Genomic DNA, 19,355 nt, shown 5'->3' on the forward strand with positions numbered 1-19,355 from the left:
CATCAACTTGAATATCAAACCACCATAGGAGAGCTAGACCTCCAGCAGAATCGATAGGATCAACAATAAAAGATGAATGTGGAGGTAGTTGGCGCTGAAAATTTTCAAACTTCTGTCGATTACTTTAAGTTTACATTAGAAAGAGAATGTGAAGTCTTTCAGATTTCAGGAGATTCTTGAGGCTCTGAATTGTCAAGGGACTCTCGAGACCCAGACAATTCCAGCTTATGATTTTCATGATGACTCGTGAGACTGATAACCCATAGCCGCCATGGGGCGACATGATAAAAATGCTTGGAAGTCATATCATCATCTTTAATTATATCCTCAGATAGAGAGGAACCAGCCTGATCATCTTCCATAGTTGATCGGGCACGCTTAGAAGATGGCAACACTTGATCAGGCTCATGATGGTTAGAAAGTAAATGTGGGTTTGTGGACTGTTGGGAAGGGTCATTGGAATAATTGAAGGGACCCACAGATGGAGGGATATTCAAATTAATTGTGGGAGTTGGAGAAAGGGTTTGAATGTTGGAAATAGGGGTATTTGGATTAGCATGAAGGATGTTAGCATTGAAAGAATGGTTTGAAAACGAAACATTGGATAAGTATGGGAGGAGATTTAAAATGGTTTGAGATTATTCTGGATTTTGGAGTATTTCTAGAGCATGAGATAATGGAGCAGCAGTGGGAATTGTGGCAGTCTGGGAATTAGAAACGAGAACTATGGAATTCTCTGGAGGATGGGTATGAGAGATAGTGGAGCCAATAGTTGATGGGGCAGCAATAATGCCCAGGTGTATTGCCGGCCTGAGAAGATGACGACAGGGTAGCCCGTTGGTGATTTTCCGGCGAACTAGCAAGAGAAAAAATTCTAAATGGAGCCTGTTCGCATGATCGAGAATCAGGCACAGCACCTCTGAGATCAGAATTATAATGACGATATACAAACTCTGGGCATTCAGATAATGAGTAACAGCCATGAGTACGGCGATGTTGAAGTTCATCATCATACGCTATGGTACAGCGTTGGACCTCATGACCGATCATACCACAATAATAACAGAATTGAGGAAGCTTCTCATATTTAATGGAAATAACATGCGAGGAACCATCCCTGCGAATAATCCGGAATTGATTCTTCAAGGGCTTAGTAATATCAAGAACTATGCGCAGCCGGATATACTGTTGCCGCAGTCCTCCCCTGACGGAGCGAATAATCATGGCTTTCAAAGGCGTGCCGAATTTGATTGCAATCTTGGAAGCAAACTCCAGTTGGAGAAGCTCTTCTGGAACTTCATGAAGTTGTAACCAGAAATAGGTATGGGAGAAGGCCCAAGTTTTAGCAGCGTTCCACTTCTCTAAAATAATTAAATTGTTAGCCACTGACCATGGTCCTTCGTTAAGGACATTCTGAAGATCCAGGTTGTGCTGAAAATGGAAGTAAAATAACTCTTTATCAATAGAATCAACAGTAACCGGGAACTTGGTATTCCAGGCTTTAATGAGAGCTTCATCAATAGCCCGTCTTCTGTAAGGCTTTCCTGCTAACACGAATCCTGCAAGAGTAAGATTCCAATCATGTTGAACACTCTGTTCCAGGTTATCATCAACAAAGAAAGTATCATCTTTAGCATTAAAATGATCAGAGGAATCAGCAGCTGGAGTATGAGTGGGACGTGGTGTGTGAAAATGTTGATCAGGCGACTCAGGCTGCCGAGGGTGAATGGCTGAGAGCTTCATCAATAGCCCGTCTTCTGTAAGGCTTTCCGGCTAACACGAATCCTGCAAGAGTAAGATTCCAATCATGTTGAACACTCTGTTCCAGGTTATCATCAACAAAGAAAGTATCATCTTTAGCATTAAAATGATCAGAGGAATCAGCAGCTGGAGTATGAGTGGGACGTGGTGTGTGAAAATGTTGATCAGGCGACTCAGGCTGCCGAGGGTGAATGGCTGAGAGCTTCATCAATAGCCCGTCTTCTGTAAGGCTTTCCGGCTAACACGAATCCTGCAAGAGTAAGATTCCAATCATGTTGAACACTCTGTTCCAGGTTATCATCAACAAAGAAAGTATCATCTTTAGCATTAAAATGATCAGAGGAATCAGCAGCTGGAGTATGAGTGGGACGTGGTGTGTGAAAATGTTGATCAGGCGACTCAGGCTGCCGAGGGTGAATGGCTGGGGGTGGTAGGTTGGTACGCTGGTGATGCATGGAATAAAGGGAGAAAAAGCAAATGGAAGAGAGAAGAAGGAAGCAGCGACGAAATGGATAGCAAAAAAAAGGAACATTTCACACCAAACAGGTGGAGTAGATTCACACCAGACATGTGGAGAGAAAAACCAAACTAGGCCTCCATATGACTGAGATTAGTAATACTCTAATCTCCACTCATGGTTATCGGTCTTGAAAATGACTGAATGATGCCCAAAGCCTTTAAGTCCAACCTGCCCAATGTTTCTACGAAAAGCTCCTGTCCTGCAGTGGCTGGAGCTGGAGCGTCAGCCCAGTCAAACCACCTGAAAACAGGGGTTGGGTGGTCATTTACATATGGGGTCCATCCATATTTCTACGGAAGTATTCATCAATATTAAGCTTAATAGACTGAACTTGAGTGATCCAAGGCCTATGGGTCAGAGGAGCATGAGAGGCACAATAGATAAGTTGGGAACTGAGGAGACAAATTCAATCACAAATAGGACTTCTACAGGGCTAGGAAACTATTTCAAAAAAAGTGATATATCTCTCCCTGCGAATGAAAGCCAAGCATCCCCTCTGCGAATGAAAGCCAAGTATCCTAACTCAAAACAAATAAATGGAGGAAATATTGAAAAAGAAATCACAACAATAAGCAACTCTTCTGATTTTGCAGTTAATGGGCTTATAAATCATTTCCATTATAAAGAAAACTAATAAAATAGAAGGCACAACTTACATTTAATCCAACTTAAGAAAAAAGAATTCCAACGGCAACTCCTCTGATTTTGCCGGAGATGAAAAGAAAAAAAAAAAAAAAAAAAACAGGAGAAAGAGTGTGGGAGAGGCAGCAAACCCTAATACCTTCTTTGCAGTAGTTGAGGGTGCTCCGGCGGAGTGAGGGAGAGGTCTTCAGAAGAGAGGGTACTCCGTAAGTGAGGTCGTCAGAAGAGAGCTCTGCAAGTGAGGGTGCTCCGTCTTGTGCTCTTGCACCGGTGTAAGAGTGCTCTAGATAGGGAGAGAGTCGATCCGCTTACCCTCGACGTCTTCGTAGCATCGAGAGACGGCTTCTGGTTACTGGTTGCCGTCTATGGCGGCTTCTCTGGCAAGTGTTCGAGTGAAGGAGAAGAACCTTTGTCGTGACAGAAGAGAGAGATTGGCGTGAAAGAGGCGAAGTTGGAGAGAGAAATAGGAGAGGGGTATTAGGTTTTCTTTTGGAATTTGGTTTTTCAAAAGTGAACGTTGAATTAGAATAATCCACGTGTCGACCTCCCAGAAAGCATTTGAGGTGTCATGGCAATCAAGTACTGGGGGAGCGATAAAAATCCCTTTAAGCATGCCATTGGATAGGTATTGGATGGGTATACCGATCCAATGCGGCCCATATGGGCAGATCCGGTCCAAGATTACGAACCATGTAAAAGAATGAGGAAGACCCAGACCCGTCTAGAAAAGCATTTCCATCGTCCAATGAAAATTAGTCGAACACGTCACAAAGAGAAACTGGTTCCGGCAATGAAACCGTTCGTTGACGACTTATAAAAGCGGATTCTTACAAATAAATTCTTCGCCTTTTGCCTTTTTTTTTTATCTCCTTCTTGAAGACTCGAGACGACCGTGGATACAGAAGAGCTTCTGCTGCTACAATGGCTTACGTTGAGAAAGGTATGTGTCGAGGATATGATTCTTCTCTTCTCATTATGTCTGTCTGTTTATAAGATCTTGTTAATCGTCGTCGGAATTCCGGATTTCACTCAAAAACTGAGTTTTGGTTGATTAGTCAGAATCATTGTTTTACCCCACCCCCTTTTATTTAGGGTTCATCCGATCTCTCCTTGTTTGATCTTATTTCGTCATGCTTCAGCAGATTGCTTATCACTTGCCCTCCAATGCTATTTTTCTTTTACGATTTCTTTTGTGAACGTTCATAGCTGATTTCTATTAGGTTGTTAAAGTTTGGAATTTTTTTTGGCGGCAATTCGTTCTGAGGCTCAATTTTTGTTAATTTGTTGAATAACTGTGTATTACTGGCGATTGGCTGGAGTTATTGGTTTAATTTACATTTTCTTTTGTGTAAGGCATCTTTTATATGGTTGATTTGCAAGTTATGTATCGAAGTTGAACGCCATAAAGCGTTTTTAGCCTTTATATTTTTCCTGAGAATTGCTGCCAAAAAATTGAAAGATGTCTTTTCCTTTTTCTAATGCTCCATGGATAACTTATGTGGGGATAACTTGAAATAGGGTGACTTCTCTTTGTCCAGAAATTCCTTGTAGCTTTGAAATTTGAAATTAGTAGTTGGAATGATGGATTTCTGTACCAAATTTAGTGGGAGAGACTACAGCCAAATGTCATTTCTTAACCCAAATTTCATTTCTTAACTAGACGAATTTATGTGCTAAAATATATCACAAGGGACTCCTTTAATTAGTAAGAAAAACGAATGGCCATGTTAGATGAATGCCAACATCTTCTATTTTCAATTATTACTCCCTTTGAATCTATGAGAGCTGCTTCAATGTATGCAGGTTTGTAACTTGTCTTTGCCTTGACATTCCCTTCTTGTTAGACTTATTATTGATTTAGGTCTTCCTAGTTGTACGAAAGCCTTATGAGGTTTCCCATATCTTGTATTTTGTATATTGTACCTAGTTCATGCTGTCCATGCCTAAACCTCTAACTTGCCTTAGTGTACATAAATCAGATTTTGTTTTTTGTATTGGCAAAGGAAAATCTTATGAAAGGAAAAAAGGAGAATATACATTTAATCGGAATGACCGGATCTGAGTGCAAATTTATCAAGAAGAAGCTGTTATGTAATCTCCCTACTGATTAAGTACGGATAATGCCTAACTATGGGGAGCTCTTAGGAAAGAGATGAAGATTAATCAGGTAAGCAAAGAGCCCTTCAAGGAGAATTTAATGCAATTTGGGGTTCCAAAAATCTGGTTTCCGGGGTTCCAAAAATGTGGTTCGGATCGCTTATGGGGCCACCCAAGTTCTGAATGAGTCAACAACAAAAGATAGTGGCAGTTATGTATATATCTTTAAGTTTATAAGGGCAGCAGCAATTCTTTTTAGCAGAATCTTAGAAGGTTACTTAGGAAGATATATGTAGATAGAGATGCAACAGGTGTTTGATTTATTGAATAAGGGCAAACTTGGAATGAAAAATAAATTATGAACTTGATAGAATAGAGGAAGAAGGAAGGGGTAATTTTGAGAGTTACATAATGAGAGCTTTATAAGACAACCACAATAATAGGTTTTCTTCAACCTCTCAACCGTGGGCAGGGAAGCAGTAAACCAGCAGGGATTTAGGTGATCGAACTCACTCAATTACCCATTGATTCCAACCGATAGGTACTCAATACAGAATGCAGGGATGAAATCAGAGGGCTGCAACTAAGATTTAACGGAAGAACAAAACTAGGACTGAGTTTTTGATTTGAAACTCTCGACTCAAGGTGGGTTTTGTACAGGGGCTTTGCTGGTAAGGTAGCTTGAGTGTGAGTGATGCAGGTGCACTACCTTGGACCAATCCAAACCAGTTTGGGAACTCAGACCGAGAACTAGGTCCAAATATGGGTTTTATTCTGGTAGATATTTAGGAATTTATTATTTATTTTATTGGGATAATTATGTAAAGAGATCTTTAATTTGGGTAGGATACGTAGGAATAGTTTTAGTAAGTTTTAAATTGTTAAGAGTCCTAGTATAGTTGTTCCCTTATTGAAGTCTGTGTCTTTTATTATTTATATGGTTGTAACCAACATATTGGACAGATTGAATAGAATGGAATAGTTGAGTTATGGTTTGAGTAGCGTGTGCACTCTTCTTCCCCCCCCCCCCCCCTCTCTTTCTTCTTATGTGATTTCCCCTCTCCCCTGCAACTCTGATATCCCATCCTCCACCGGCCCTCCACCAGTGACTCGGTGAGGGTTACGTATAAGAAATTTCAGAAGGATCCATATTTGGAACTCATGTCCTTTGAGATAATAAGCAAGCTGGTGAATTGGGTTGGGTGAGGATACCCTAGAAATAGGATGATTGTGGCTTCTTGGTATCTACCTATTCAGTTCTGTTGAGTATGTAGATCTTAGGTGCTCCAGCTGTGTTTTCAGTCGTCTTATTTCTTTTATCCAGCTATTTTTTCTGAGCTACTTGTTCTTTCTGCACTTCTTTGAATATATTACCATATTCATAAAAAAAGCAGGGAAGTGGAGAGAGAGACCACAACTCATGCAGGCACTCAAATTAATTTTCTTTTCCATCTTTTGATCGATGCCTTAGGTTCGGTTGTTTACAGATTTATAAAAAGAAATTGTTCTCAGACAAGGAAACTAGAAGTAAACTTATGCAAGGAAACTGGAAAACTAGAATCTTCTACATATCTAATTCTTCCCAAAATAAAACAGAATAAAATAAAATAAAAGATTATAATATCAACCAAAATTAATGCCTAAATATCCTTCTAGATCAAATCAGATTTGGGCTCAGTTCTCGGTCTGGGTTTCCAAACTAGTTTGGGCTGGTCCATGGAAGTGCTACTACATTAGAATTCCACAAAACTACCCTGTTCCATGAACTGATTGAAATATCACATAGCCTTGCGCTTTTTTGTTCCTTCTTTTCTGAAACCCTACTTGCAACACTAAATACTCCTAGCTATCAACAAGACATCCTTCCAATATCTGATAGCTGAAAGTACTGCCCATGATTCTACTATTTCACTATCAGAATATGCACCATCATTGATGAATTTTGTTCTGTCATGCGACAGAACATCTATCATGTAAACAAATAGAGCTGGAAAAGGAACCCATGAGAGAAGTCAAGAAGCTGATCAATATCTCTAAGGCGTACCCAGTGCACAAAGCTCACGTCACTGTGGGGTTTGGGGAGGGTCATAATGTACGCAGCCTTACTGCCACTTTGCGGAGAGGCTGTTTCCCAACTCTAACCCACGACCACTTGGTTGCAATGGAGCAACCTTACTGTTGTGACAAGGTCCACCCCCACAAAAAATCGAGCTACCCTCAGGTTTCTTTCATCTGGGATTCATATCTTGTAGGTCCACCCTCTACAAGCTGATCAATATCTCTGACCACAAAAAATCGAGCTACCCGCAGGTTTCCTTCAGCTGGGATTCATATCTTGTAGGTCCACCCTCTACAAGCTGATCAATATCTCTGACCATAAAAAATCGAGCTACCCGCAGGTTTCCTTCAGCTGGAAATTCCAACCAGCCATCAACAACAACATATGAATCCCAGATACTTTATCAGTTACTCTTTGATATTCAGTCTTTACTTAAGTGTTTTGGGAATGTAAACCTGATCAAACAACCTAGACTATTAGTTCAGCCTGCTCATTCGTCAGCGACGCAGGCAAGACTTACATTCTCCAATGGGAATTGTATTATGAACAATTCAGTTTCTCCCTGAAGTTTAGTAAGTTATCATCAAAAAAAGAAAAACATGAATCCCAGATATTGAATACCAAGTCAAGGTCCATCCTCAGTTAATTTCTATTCTGTCAATGAAATGATCTCAACTGAAAAGTCCTGACAAATAAGGACCTAATCACACCAACAAGCAGCAAGACCTCTTGTGAGAATCATCATCTTTTACTATGGTCTATGAGGATCTCGGCCTTGTTTGATCTGCCTATACCAGGTTTAAGTTCAACTCACACTGCCTACTTCAATAGTGTTCTGACTTCCTTAGACCAAGCAGATGGTTTTCGATGGTTGTCTCTTGTCTGGAGTGGTTGTTTGATTCCAATCTCTCAATTTGAGGTTACTGTCAAAGTTACACATTTAGTTGTCTTCCGCCAGGAATCAGCTTATTCTGAGAAGCCTTCTGGAAGTAGCTTGTCAGACTCCGTGTTAGTATGTTGGAATATTTATTTCAAGTAAAATAGTATAACTTTAGAAGGCACTTTTTTTGGGATGAAATTGCTTTTGGTAAGTTTTGACTCCTTAACTCCTTATAGGAGATATAAGGGGATTTTGCCTAACCCTTGTAATTTCTCTGTTGAATTAAAAGGATGGAATCATTTTTTTTTTCTTTTTTCCCTTAATCAAATTTTGGTTCTCCTGGAGTACTCACTCGTATTTAACCTGTGTCAAAACCTATAAAGTGAAATGCCTCTCTCTTCCTCATAGAGGATGGTTTCTTAGTTTACTGACTGCCTGAAAAGAAATCTGTCACCCGTATATCATTCATCTCTTATTCCACCCTTTATTTCTTTTTTCCTAATTTCATTGTTCAGTTCTTTCAAAACCATTCTATACTATAGGTGTTCTTATTAATACCTTATACATGCTGGGATTAAGTTCTAAAACAGTGTCTTGGTACACTTCCTTTTCACTTGCATCTAATATATTAATACCACTCTTTATTTCTTTTTTCCTAATTTCATTGTTCAGTTCTTTCAAAACCATTCTATACCATAGGTGTTCTTATTAATACCTTATATATGCTGGGATTAAGTTCTAAAACAGTGTCTTGGTACATTTCCTTTTCACTTGCATCTAATATATTTTGTTCATAAGCTCCTTGCAAAAGCATTATGTTGGAATATCATGCTTGAGTAATTGTTCACATAGTTGTCAAGGTGTTGCCTAGGCACCACTTAGGTGCACGACGGGTTTCCAAGGGCTGGGGCAGTTGCTCATCTTATTCTAATTTCACAAGGTGGGTGCTTTGGGATGCCTAGGTCCCTGGGCGGTTGATTTTTTTATTATTTATGTTTTTTTTCAATCTGAATAATGTTTTTTCTACCATTTTTATTGACTTGCATACAGGTTTGTGTATAGGTGAGAAGCATGTGATCATTTAGTACCTAAAATAAATAAATTAAGAAAGAAATCGAGCTTCACTAATTCACTTCTGTAGTTCTCCTTATCTTGTTTACTTAATGTGTTTTTTCCCTCTAAAGTAATGTTGTTTCTAATATAATGTTGTTGCTGTAGGGTTGTAATGATGTTGCTAGATATAGTGGCAAATTAGTTCATACATTCAAGCTGTATTGTTGTTGCTGTAATGCTGTAAGCATATTTATATTATTATTATACTAGATATAATGGATACATAAAAAAAAAAAAAAAACATGGGTGGCTTGGGTGCATAGGCAGGGGCCTTGTCTCCTAAGCGCTTAGGCGGCACTCCAATCCCTTGGGTCACCTAGGCACCTTGACAACTATGCATTGTTTCAATGTCAATGTGGTCTTTTCCCATTGCATTTTCCTTTTCACCTTTTCTGATAAATAAAGTCAAATTATCTCCTTACATCTTGTTTTCTAATGATTTTGGACTATAATAATCGTTACAGATTAAAATTGTGGCTGGCTTTGCAGCACCACTTAAAAATTTCTTCCATAATTGTCAGAGAAACAAGGTGATGCTAAAAGGTTGGGAGCAATAGACACCTTGATGCCTAGGCCACTAGGGTGTTGGATATAAAATGAAGGGTTTTGATGCAGATTCAAGGCCCAGGGCACACTCAACGCATGACGTGAACCAGACCAGAAAACCCCCTTGTGGTATTGATTTTGGATTTAAGAGGTCTACACCTATTATGTAACACAGGGGTTACATCCCGTACGAAATTTAAATATTTAATAGTATACCACTTCTACGAATAGCTCGTAAATTTTCTGGTTCAAAACTGAACCAATGGTTTAGTTCTGGTTCTCCAACTGTGGGTCAGTTTAAGGGCTGTTACCTTTATTTTTTATTAATTATTTTCATTTTAAAGGCTGGAATCCTGGTTATATATTCCAGTACTTTTTTTCTATTCTGTTTTGGCAAGTCCTAGTCAGTATAAGACTTCTCCTATAGCTTGTGATTAGGAGGAGTTTTCCTGGTTTGTTTTTGTTTTCTTTTTCATAGTCAGTTTGGGAGTTCTGGTCGGCCTTTATTTTTATTTTTAGTTCCTGTTATGGTTAGGATTGGCTCCAGCCTTTCACTTTTAGTGTTTGCTTCAGTTTAAGCATTCCCTATATAAGTTTGTAAGGAGCTCCAGCCTTGTACATGTTTCTGAGTAGCGAAAAGTGATTGAGAATACTTACTGCGGTAATGCAGTAAACCTTTGTTGTGGTGATCCGTGATTCAACAAACTAACTGGTGGTGATTCCTTTGGTAATATCCCCTCTCTTTTAACTTCATATTAAAAATAAGATTATTAAACCCTGCATGCTTTCTTCAGTTGAATCTTAGTTGCTATTGGGTTAATTCTAGTGTCTCTGGTTGTTGTGCATCACTTATTCACCATATTCTGTCATCCCCTTCCACTATCAGCAACTCCTGGCCATCGATTGTCATTGTACTTGAGATTCCTTCTTCCTATAGCAAATCTCAAGATTTCTTTCCGCTATTGGAATTGGCTGAAATTTTATGTAGTTATTTCCCTATGCCGATAAAACCCTCGACTAGTTTTTTTGAGCCTTTTTTGAGTTGTGCTTGATAAGTTATTAGGTTTCTCCATATTCTGGTCCTGAAATTATGTATTTGGAAGGATTCTTCAGATCTCATTTTCCTACTGTTGGATTACCCTAAGCTTTTGTTATCTGATTTTGTCGTATTTGAAGCCTTCAACCAGAGTTTCAGTTACATTTCAATTTTTGATTCTGTTTAATTGGTGTTCTCCTGAATTCTGAGAACTTTAGTTAGTCTGTGTAATGCAGTGCTAATCCTGAACAGTGAAATTCCAGTGGAAGATTAGCTTGCAATAGAATTGCAAGTGTAGGAACAAGGACCAGATTAATAGAAAATTGAATAACTCAATCAAAACAAATTTGATATGCATAAAATTCTGGTAGATTACTCTAATCAGTCAGTATAACGGGTCTTTGAAAGATGATCTAAATGTGATGGGCAGATTCAGAGATAAGGAGTAATCCTACTGGGAGTAGGAAAGTTGGAAAACTGCAGGATTCGATGGACAGGTCTATGGGGTTTCAGATTAAAATACAGTGATATAAAAACAATCAGATGAAGATTAACTGGAGACCAGAAAACAGAGCTAAATACAAGGTTTCGGAAATCAGAATGGAAGAATTTTAGTAAAAGAAGTAAAAAACGATGGATAATAGGTCTAAGTGTTGTTTTTTTTGTGGAACCTGCAAACAATAGCAATAATGGAAGAACACACACACAGACAAAGCAATTTAAGTGGTTCGGCCAGTGTGCCTACATCCACGGGGATGATGTTTTTCTTCTTTGATTGACGGAGTAAACAGGAATACACAGTGTTTTTGGCCTTAGGCCTTTCTAACAATCCTTAGCCCTAAGTACCCCAAGCAACTGCGAAATAGGGCAACAAAATTAGGGATGAAGGTACAAAAAATTAACCCCCAAAAGCAGTTCAATCATCAGAAGTCAAGACACCAAACCTCAACACTAAGAACTAATTAGAAACCATATTCAGATTCAGCAATAGCAGTAGAATAACAATATGAAACTAGGTCTAGAAATCAGTACAATAAACTGAGATCTAGAAATAGTGTAGTAGCAATAGGATATGTATTTTCGATTGTAAAGATCAGATTTTGAGACCAAAATTGTAAATTCTGAATAGCAAACAGCAGAAGAATATAGCAAAATTTCAGAAACTGACCTTGTAATCGATGGAGAAGAAGAGAAGAGAATAGAATAAACGAGGAGAGAAGAAATCAGGTCTGGGATAACAATTCTGTATGCCAAGCTCAACGGCTTCAAAACTCCTAAAAAATAAACTCATTCTTTACTCCAATCATCTCCAATTGATGAGTGTGTATTGCACATATAAAGATCTTTTGGAATTCCTAAATTGACTCATAAAAGTACTCCTAATCATTCTCTTATACTGACTTAAAGTAAATAGACTTAGAACGAAACTACTAAAAGCTATTAAGAATTCTAATCTAACTCAAACACTTAATTGAATTACTAATTTTGTCTATATACTTTACCTCACTTTATGGGCTTTTAGTAAGGCTCATTGCAATACAACCTATGAAAATTAAAGGCTCAAACTTTAACCTGACTACCCACAGTTTGTTTTTAGCCCATTGGACTGCCATCTACCCCTTGTGGGCCTTTTAGACTTACGTGATGGCCTCCATATGGGATCAATCTCTAATGCAACTACTGCATCATCACTGTGATTCTAGTTTTGGTTGGTTTTTGAAATTCTTACTTCAGGTTGCCCAGAACCACATTTGGTTTAGATGTAAATATCAAAGAGGGTTTCTTGTGTAAAATATGAAATTTGGCTCCTTATTACTTATAAATATGTAAGAGTATATATAGATAACAAAATATTATCTTATCAAAAAATAAAATTAATACTGTGATTTTGATCAAGACTGCAGATCCTTCATCTTCCTCCCTCTTTGACTCATTAGAGCCAAATCTGGAGGCAGTGGTGACATGAGGAGCGTTCCCTTCCTATCTTCTTCCTCTTCCTTCTTCTTCTGGTGGTGGTGGTGCCCTGTAGCGGCAACTGCTGCCCCTGGCAATGGATGGTGGTGGCAATGGTTGCCACTGTAACTTTTCTAGTGGTAGTGGCAGTTGCTACTTCCTACTGCTTCTTGTCCCTGGTTTTCTTTTTATTCTTCCATTATCCTTTTTTTTCTCTTTTCCTCAATTTTCTCTGCTTTCCCCATCTCTTCCTTTTCTTTCATGATTTTTTGGGACCTGGGTGCCTAGACAACTTGGCGGCTGGTTGCCTAGGACCTGGAAAACTGCCTGCACCTTGGCGATGTGTTGACAACTACGGTTTCTTCTATTGCTACTCCCTTATTTCAGACAAAGCCTCTATTGTTGTCCTTATTATTTAATTTCCCTAGTGGATTTTTTTCCTCCATAGATATTTGGTTTTTTTTCTGGTAGAGCTATTAAATGCCTATCCTAATTTGGCCGAATGCATCTTTTGATGTTTTGTTTCTATTGACAAGGTCTTTCGTCGATTCAAATCCTTGGGCAGTAATTTTAGATGAGGATAGCATATAATATATTCCTATCCTAGTTTAGTAATTCTGGAATTCATGTTTTAGTCCTGCCTGGTGGTGATGAGTGAGAAGGGGTTATGAGGATGATGAAGGTTTATCCCGTAGATCTAGTGAGTGGTTTGAGAAAGAACTTTCTTTGGTACTACCCTTCCAACTTTATACATTTAGATTGGGGAAATATACGAATTATACTTGTAGCTCAATGACAATTTCAAAACTTAATTTTGCCATTCAAAATCTTCTTTTCTTCTAAAATATACATTAAAAAAGGGGGTGGGTGAGAGACTTTTCAGGGGTGGGTGGTGGTGGATAAGTAAAGGGTCCTTACTATTCTTGACCTGCAAATTCTGACAACTGGAACAGTAGAAGCATTCACAAAATATGAAAATAAATGGTTTGTCAAGAATATGAAAGAAATCTAACACCTACATTTGCATCATTCTCGTGTACTTTCAGCCCTTCAATGTTGGCATCTGCTATTTCATGCAATTCTTACCTGTTCTTGTTTTGGGGGTTTGGGGTTTGGGGGGGGGGGGGGGGGGAGGAGAACCTTGTGGATCAATATTGTTTTAACATTTAGTATTTGCTCATCACTGTGATGTCCTTATTAATAATCTATCTCTATTAGCACTGGATTTACAGATTATTATCACCTTTATATTCTGAATATTCAACTTTAACAGTCATTGCAGATTCGTTTGCAAGAAAGTGAGGTATATGTCATGTTTATCTACTACAAAAGTGGAATTATCATGACTTATTTTTTTTTAAATCTTATTTTCTCAGGTGTTGTAAAATCTAAGCGATCCATATGGCGATTGAGAACCATTACTGATGCCTTCTGGGCCATTGTCAATTTCATTGCAACATTCTTCATGACAATGTTCTCGGTATATTTCCGATTCGTTCTCATCTCCAATACCCTATTTCTTTGACAAATAATGTATGTTAGATATTCAATTTTTTATGTCTGCAATGTTATAGATGGAAAAGTCAGATGCTTACAAGAAAAGCTCAGGTGCGAGCAAGAAATGGGATGGTGGTGGTCCTGGAGGACCTGGAAGTGGTCCATATGGCGGTGGGCCACGGGGACCACCCCGTGGATTAGACAATGTCCGAGGCATTGACCATAGTGAGTGCATTTTCTTTCTTTTACCAATCATAATCTTCTCCCTGTTTTAATCATACTAAAATTATGTGTAATTTGCAGGTTCACTTCCAGCTTGCGGCTCATGCTGCGGCGGCTAGAAAGCTCAACATGTTTAAAATGTTCTACACCTTAGTTGTTCGGCTAGACGCTTTAATGCATTTATTACTTTGATGTGAAGAGCTCAAAACAAAATTGAAGATGTTGGTATTAACACCTCTTTTGTTGTTTGTAAGACCCCAGGTATGGGAATTGGAAATGTCTATATATATATTGTCACATTTTGTTTAGCATGTTTTGGGATTTTCTAGTGTGAATGGATTGAGAGCCTTGCTCAGTCTAATTAAATAATCTCACTCAATCCTTTCACCAAAGGGAATGAGGCAATGTCGAGTGAACACATTTATTTTAATTTTAGATCTACAAAATCATAAACTCAAAACACATCACAGTCAAATTCAATTTCAAATGGTTAACCGACTTTTGGGATCGCGGAATGGCTGATATACACAATGCACATAACACTAACATGTCGTGGTATCACATGTTGGAGGTTGATACAACCTTGGGTTTCTTTATTTTACATGTCGAGTTTTAGGGTCTAGTTCTCCTGAAATTCATATCATGGTATCAGAAGAGCCAATCCTCTGTCCTAACCCTTGCATGGAAAAGCAATGTAGAGAAAAAGGGGTGGATGTAATAGTGGTAATATAGTCCAGGGAAAAGAAAGAAAGGTTCAATAATTTCTTGCGCAGGTTTCTGTGATTAGTTTATGGTCACTGAAACAGCCGTTCCTGTGTCCAACAATCCTGGTTCCTGCCCCATTACTGCTAATGGTGTTGGGCAAGGTGTTGGTCTCAAGCGTTCATGGGTGAGTTTATTTCCTGGTGGTAAAGTAAAGGATGGTGCTTGTGAAATCCCATTTGTTGAACCAGCAGTTGTTGCTGGGAAGAAGGTGGCAGTGTGTTGCAAAGAGGACTTGGTAGAGGAGTCTGATCGATGGGAAGCAGCGTTAGTGGGGTATGTGTTTGGTCCCATACCAACTTTCTCTTCCATGAAAAGGTTCGTTCAAGAGAAATGGAATCACGTTGGAGCGGTGGATGTTTTTGGTCTTGAGAGTGGGGTTTTTGCCTTTGATTTCCATGGATCTGATTTGAGTCACCAGATCCTTGATGAGGGACCCTGGACTATTGGCACCAGGCCTCTGATCTTAAGGCCATGGTCCCCTGAGGTTTCGCTCTCTAAGAGAGAAGAGTCTGACTTGCCGTTATGGGTTCGTCTTTATGGTCTCAATCTTCAGTATTGGGGTAGCCATTCTCCAGGACGAATCGCCAGTGTTTTGGGTCGTCCTATTTGCACAGATGGAAGGACCATGCAACGGGAGAGACTCTCCTTTGCAAGGTTTTGTGTGTCGGTTAATGCTGCTGATGGTTTGCCTACAACAATTCATATTGCAATGGGGGATGGGTCTTTGGTAGAACAATCTGTTCACTATGACTGGGTTCTGCCGATTTGCAGTGCTTGTAGAATCTTTGGTCATATGGACAAGGATTGCCCAGTTGCTGCGGTGCATTGAAGCCAATCCACTGAGGTGTTGCAGGTTGAAGGAATGGTTATTGAAGAGCCTTGGCGGCCTGCTAGCAGACGTCGGGCTCGTGGTAAGCGTCCTGCATCGCCGGAGACTTCTGTGACTCCGGCAGTAACTGCCCCGGCGAAGGTGTCTGCAACGGTTAACAACAGTGGAAGTGTAACTGCAACTATGGATATTGAGCCGCCATCTGGCACTTCTAATGGGAAGATTCGATCTAAAAATACAAGTGTGAAGGCAGGCCCTTTAGTGATTCATGATGTGTCAAGAAGTGAATCAATGGAAAAGGTAGTTGTTCCAACGTCCAAGGAAATTGTAGGTGATCATGGCAAGGATAAGGTGGTGGTTAACAACCACCTTGATGTAAAGGAGACTAATCGTGGCAATAATCAACATGTTTCTAATCTCTCTGGTTCGGTGGAGGCTAAACCACATAACGGCTGTTTGTCTGTGGTTTCTAATACAGGTTCGATGGACCGAACTGGTGCGGGTATGAGAACCAAGCCTTCTGGAATTATTGTTGATCAACCAGTGGTTGGGAATAGGTTTGCGCCTTTGCAGGATGTTGAGCCTGCTGTGATTGGTGAAGTTGGAGTTGAGGTTTCTTTTGTATCTCGTGTTCGTGAACGCAGTCCGGGTCGGTGCAAATGATTGTGGGATCTTTTCATCCCCAATGGAACGCATTATGGCTGCTTGAGGAAATTCGTGGCTTGCGCGACAGCTTTCACAATTGTAGCTTTATACATCATGTCAGGGAGATCAATGACTGTGCTGACTATTTGGCTGGTTTTGTGCATTTATCTCATGAAGTTGATTTTAGTCTTGATTGTCTTCCATCTTTCAGGACCTCTTTCCACTATAATAAGGAATGACGCTAATGGAATGACATATTACAGGTTGTACGCTCTAGTTATTTCCTACTAATATAAGCTCCTTTGAACCCAAAAAAAAAAAAAAAAAAGGATGATAGAGGTCTCTTGGAACCTATTTTGGACCAATGTAGAAAAAAAACGGGATGTGTGTTCGTCGAAATTGCCGAACAACATCACCCGACTCAGGAGGTCTCGTGCCGGCAGCTATGATAACGCAGATGGTGAAAGTGGTTCCTCCGCTAATGTTGTTTGCAATTGTTCCATTGACAAAGCGTGGGTTGTTTCCATAGTTAGAATTTGGTTATGTTGAAGACTCTGAATAATAGTTTTAATCCAAGTCCTAAAGTGAGAGACAGCAAGCGTTTAGTTTTTACTCATATTGCCTTTCAATTGATCCAAGACCGTGAAACCATCACACTGCAGTAGTAGCTGAAGTCCATATATATATATATATATATATATATCCTTTTTTATCTTTAAGTTGGGGGGGGGGGTCTGGGGAGAGGTGAAGGTAACAGCCAAGAGACTCAAACTCGAGACCTCTTGGTGAGCATGGGCATGAAGTGCACCACAGCTCTCCAATTGCGCTAGGCAGCTGCTGTTCTGAAGGATGAGTTTTATCCCAATTGGGGAGAATGATCCAACGTGAAAATTGCAATTTTTTGTTACTTTAATTTATGATTAAAGACTAAGTTTGCTTTCACCCATGGTGAAGGGATTCCCTACCTTAATTGTCGTTAAATTAGATTTACAGGGGTTTGAATGATTTCATACAATAGAGGGATTGACATATTTGACCATTGATTTCCTTCACTGTAGGTGAATCAAAACTTTCTAATAATTAATGATTTATTTGTAATTGGACTTGAGGGCTAGATGAGACAGGTCCTAAATTTTGTGGACAAGTCGACCTATTGGTCTTCAATTCATATGTCAAGCTTTAGAGTGCAGATCAGATTCTTGTACGTGAACCATTCTTGTATGGTCTCTGAGCCACACAGATGGAATCCAAGATAGGTGGGTCCCACTATTGGATTTCATTTGTACGACTCAGGTTTGTATGAGAATGGTTCTCGTACGAGAATCTGAGCCAGCCTCTAGCTCTTGGTTTTATCGCATCGATCAAACTTTGTCACATGGCAAAATAGAACATCCTTTGCCATGGGAGAGTGCGTAGTGGTTGTCCGAGTACAATAGAAGTGCATGGATATATACATGGAATGCATGTAAATACATTGGAAGGTAGTTGATTGAATTGGATCATGAAATTTGATACGTGTCTAATCTAATCCAAGACTTCTCTCTATCCAATGGTTAGAATAGCAACATCATCTGTTCACATTGCTATATATGTGCTTCTACCCCATTCATTGATCGTCAACCCTACTTTTGATTACATGATAACTAAATATGCTATATTTATAAACGGCCAGTTTCGGTTCTGATTCTAAATTGACACCATTATTTCATTTGATATCAACAATGTCCTAACTGGCTGCTTGGTACAAAATGACCGATATACCCCTGTCTTTCTATGGGAGCGGGATGGTCATTTCGAGGTGACATGGAGGACAATACTTTCCAAGTGTGGGTTCTTTTTTCTTTACTTTGACAACTGGACTGAGTTGAATTGGGTTTATGAGTTATGACAACATTCTTTCTTTATAACGGGATTCCCAAACACTAAGAGTCCATGTTTCCATAATCAACATATCTTTGTTAGTTGTGGTGTATTTAAGGTGTTCAGGTTCTAGTTTCCTACATAGTTCATGAGGTAGGCTTAAGTTATGAGGTGCAACCCTTAGCATGAAAACACAAAAAGTACCATCTCATTCACCTTTGTGGTGATCAAGCAAGCACACTAGTATTGCTATTTTTTTTGGGGGTGCTGTTCTCTGTGCCACAGCGCAGCCTGTGCCCAGGCACATGGGGGTAGGTACAATGACCACCCTGCCCCTCTACACAGGCTGCCCATGTGCAGGCTGCGCTGTGGCATAGAGAACATTCTCCTTTTTTTTTTTTTTTGGTAGAACACTAGTATTGCTATTTGATATACCGAATTTAGGAGGATAAAAGGTGTGGTTTCGCCGTCGGGTTAAATCATGTGCATTCGCACCAGTCCCATAGCTATGCCACCTGTGTAAGCGGGACAATGTTATGCCTTGTTTTACGGCCTCTCTTCCTCCTCTATTTAAGAGAAGGTTAGAGATAATTGCTTAAGACTTTTAGCACTTCATTGGCATATATGGTCCTTGGTTTTAGATCTTAGTGAGTCATTCCCTTTATGTTTACTATTGCCATGTAGTGAGATATTAGATACCTTTCCTATTGTGTCTTGATATTCCTTTCCCTCTATTGCATGATGAAAGTCTTTAGTATCATGTAGAGAGATAACAAATCCCTTTCCTTGTGTGTCTTGAGAATTTTTTCCTTTTATGGCATGGTGAGTATCTTTAATAGTTCTAAGTTTGACAAAGTAATTAACCCTGTTGCGAGAAGAAATCGTCAGCTAACTGTTCTATCGAGGATGATCTGCATAGAAGAACAAATA

At 39.4% G+C, this 19,355-nt stretch overlaps 1 protein-coding gene across 1 annotated transcript; it reads left to right on the top strand.

The window, feature by feature from the left end:
• Positions 1-3,782: 3,782 nt before the first annotated feature.
• LOC122663428 (selenoprotein K-like) lies at positions 3,783-14,637 on the top strand. Its single transcript, XM_043859140.1, has 4 exons — positions 3,783-3,863; positions 13,984-14,087; positions 14,182-14,329; positions 14,408-14,637. Exons 1-4 carry the CDS (start codon positions 3,845-3,847, stop codon positions 14,443-14,445), a joined length of 309 nt encoding a protein of 102 aa, XP_043715075.1. The 5' UTR covers positions 3,783-3,844; the 3' UTR covers positions 14,446-14,637.
• Positions 14,638-19,355: the final 4,718 nt, after the last annotated feature.

This window comes from Telopea speciosissima, chromosome 5, assembly GCF_018873765.1.
Source record: "Telopea speciosissima isolate NSW1024214 ecotype Mountain lineage chromosome 5, Tspe_v1, whole genome shotgun sequence".
Taxonomy (NCBI): domain Eukaryota; kingdom Viridiplantae; phylum Streptophyta; class Magnoliopsida; order Proteales; family Proteaceae; genus Telopea; species Telopea speciosissima.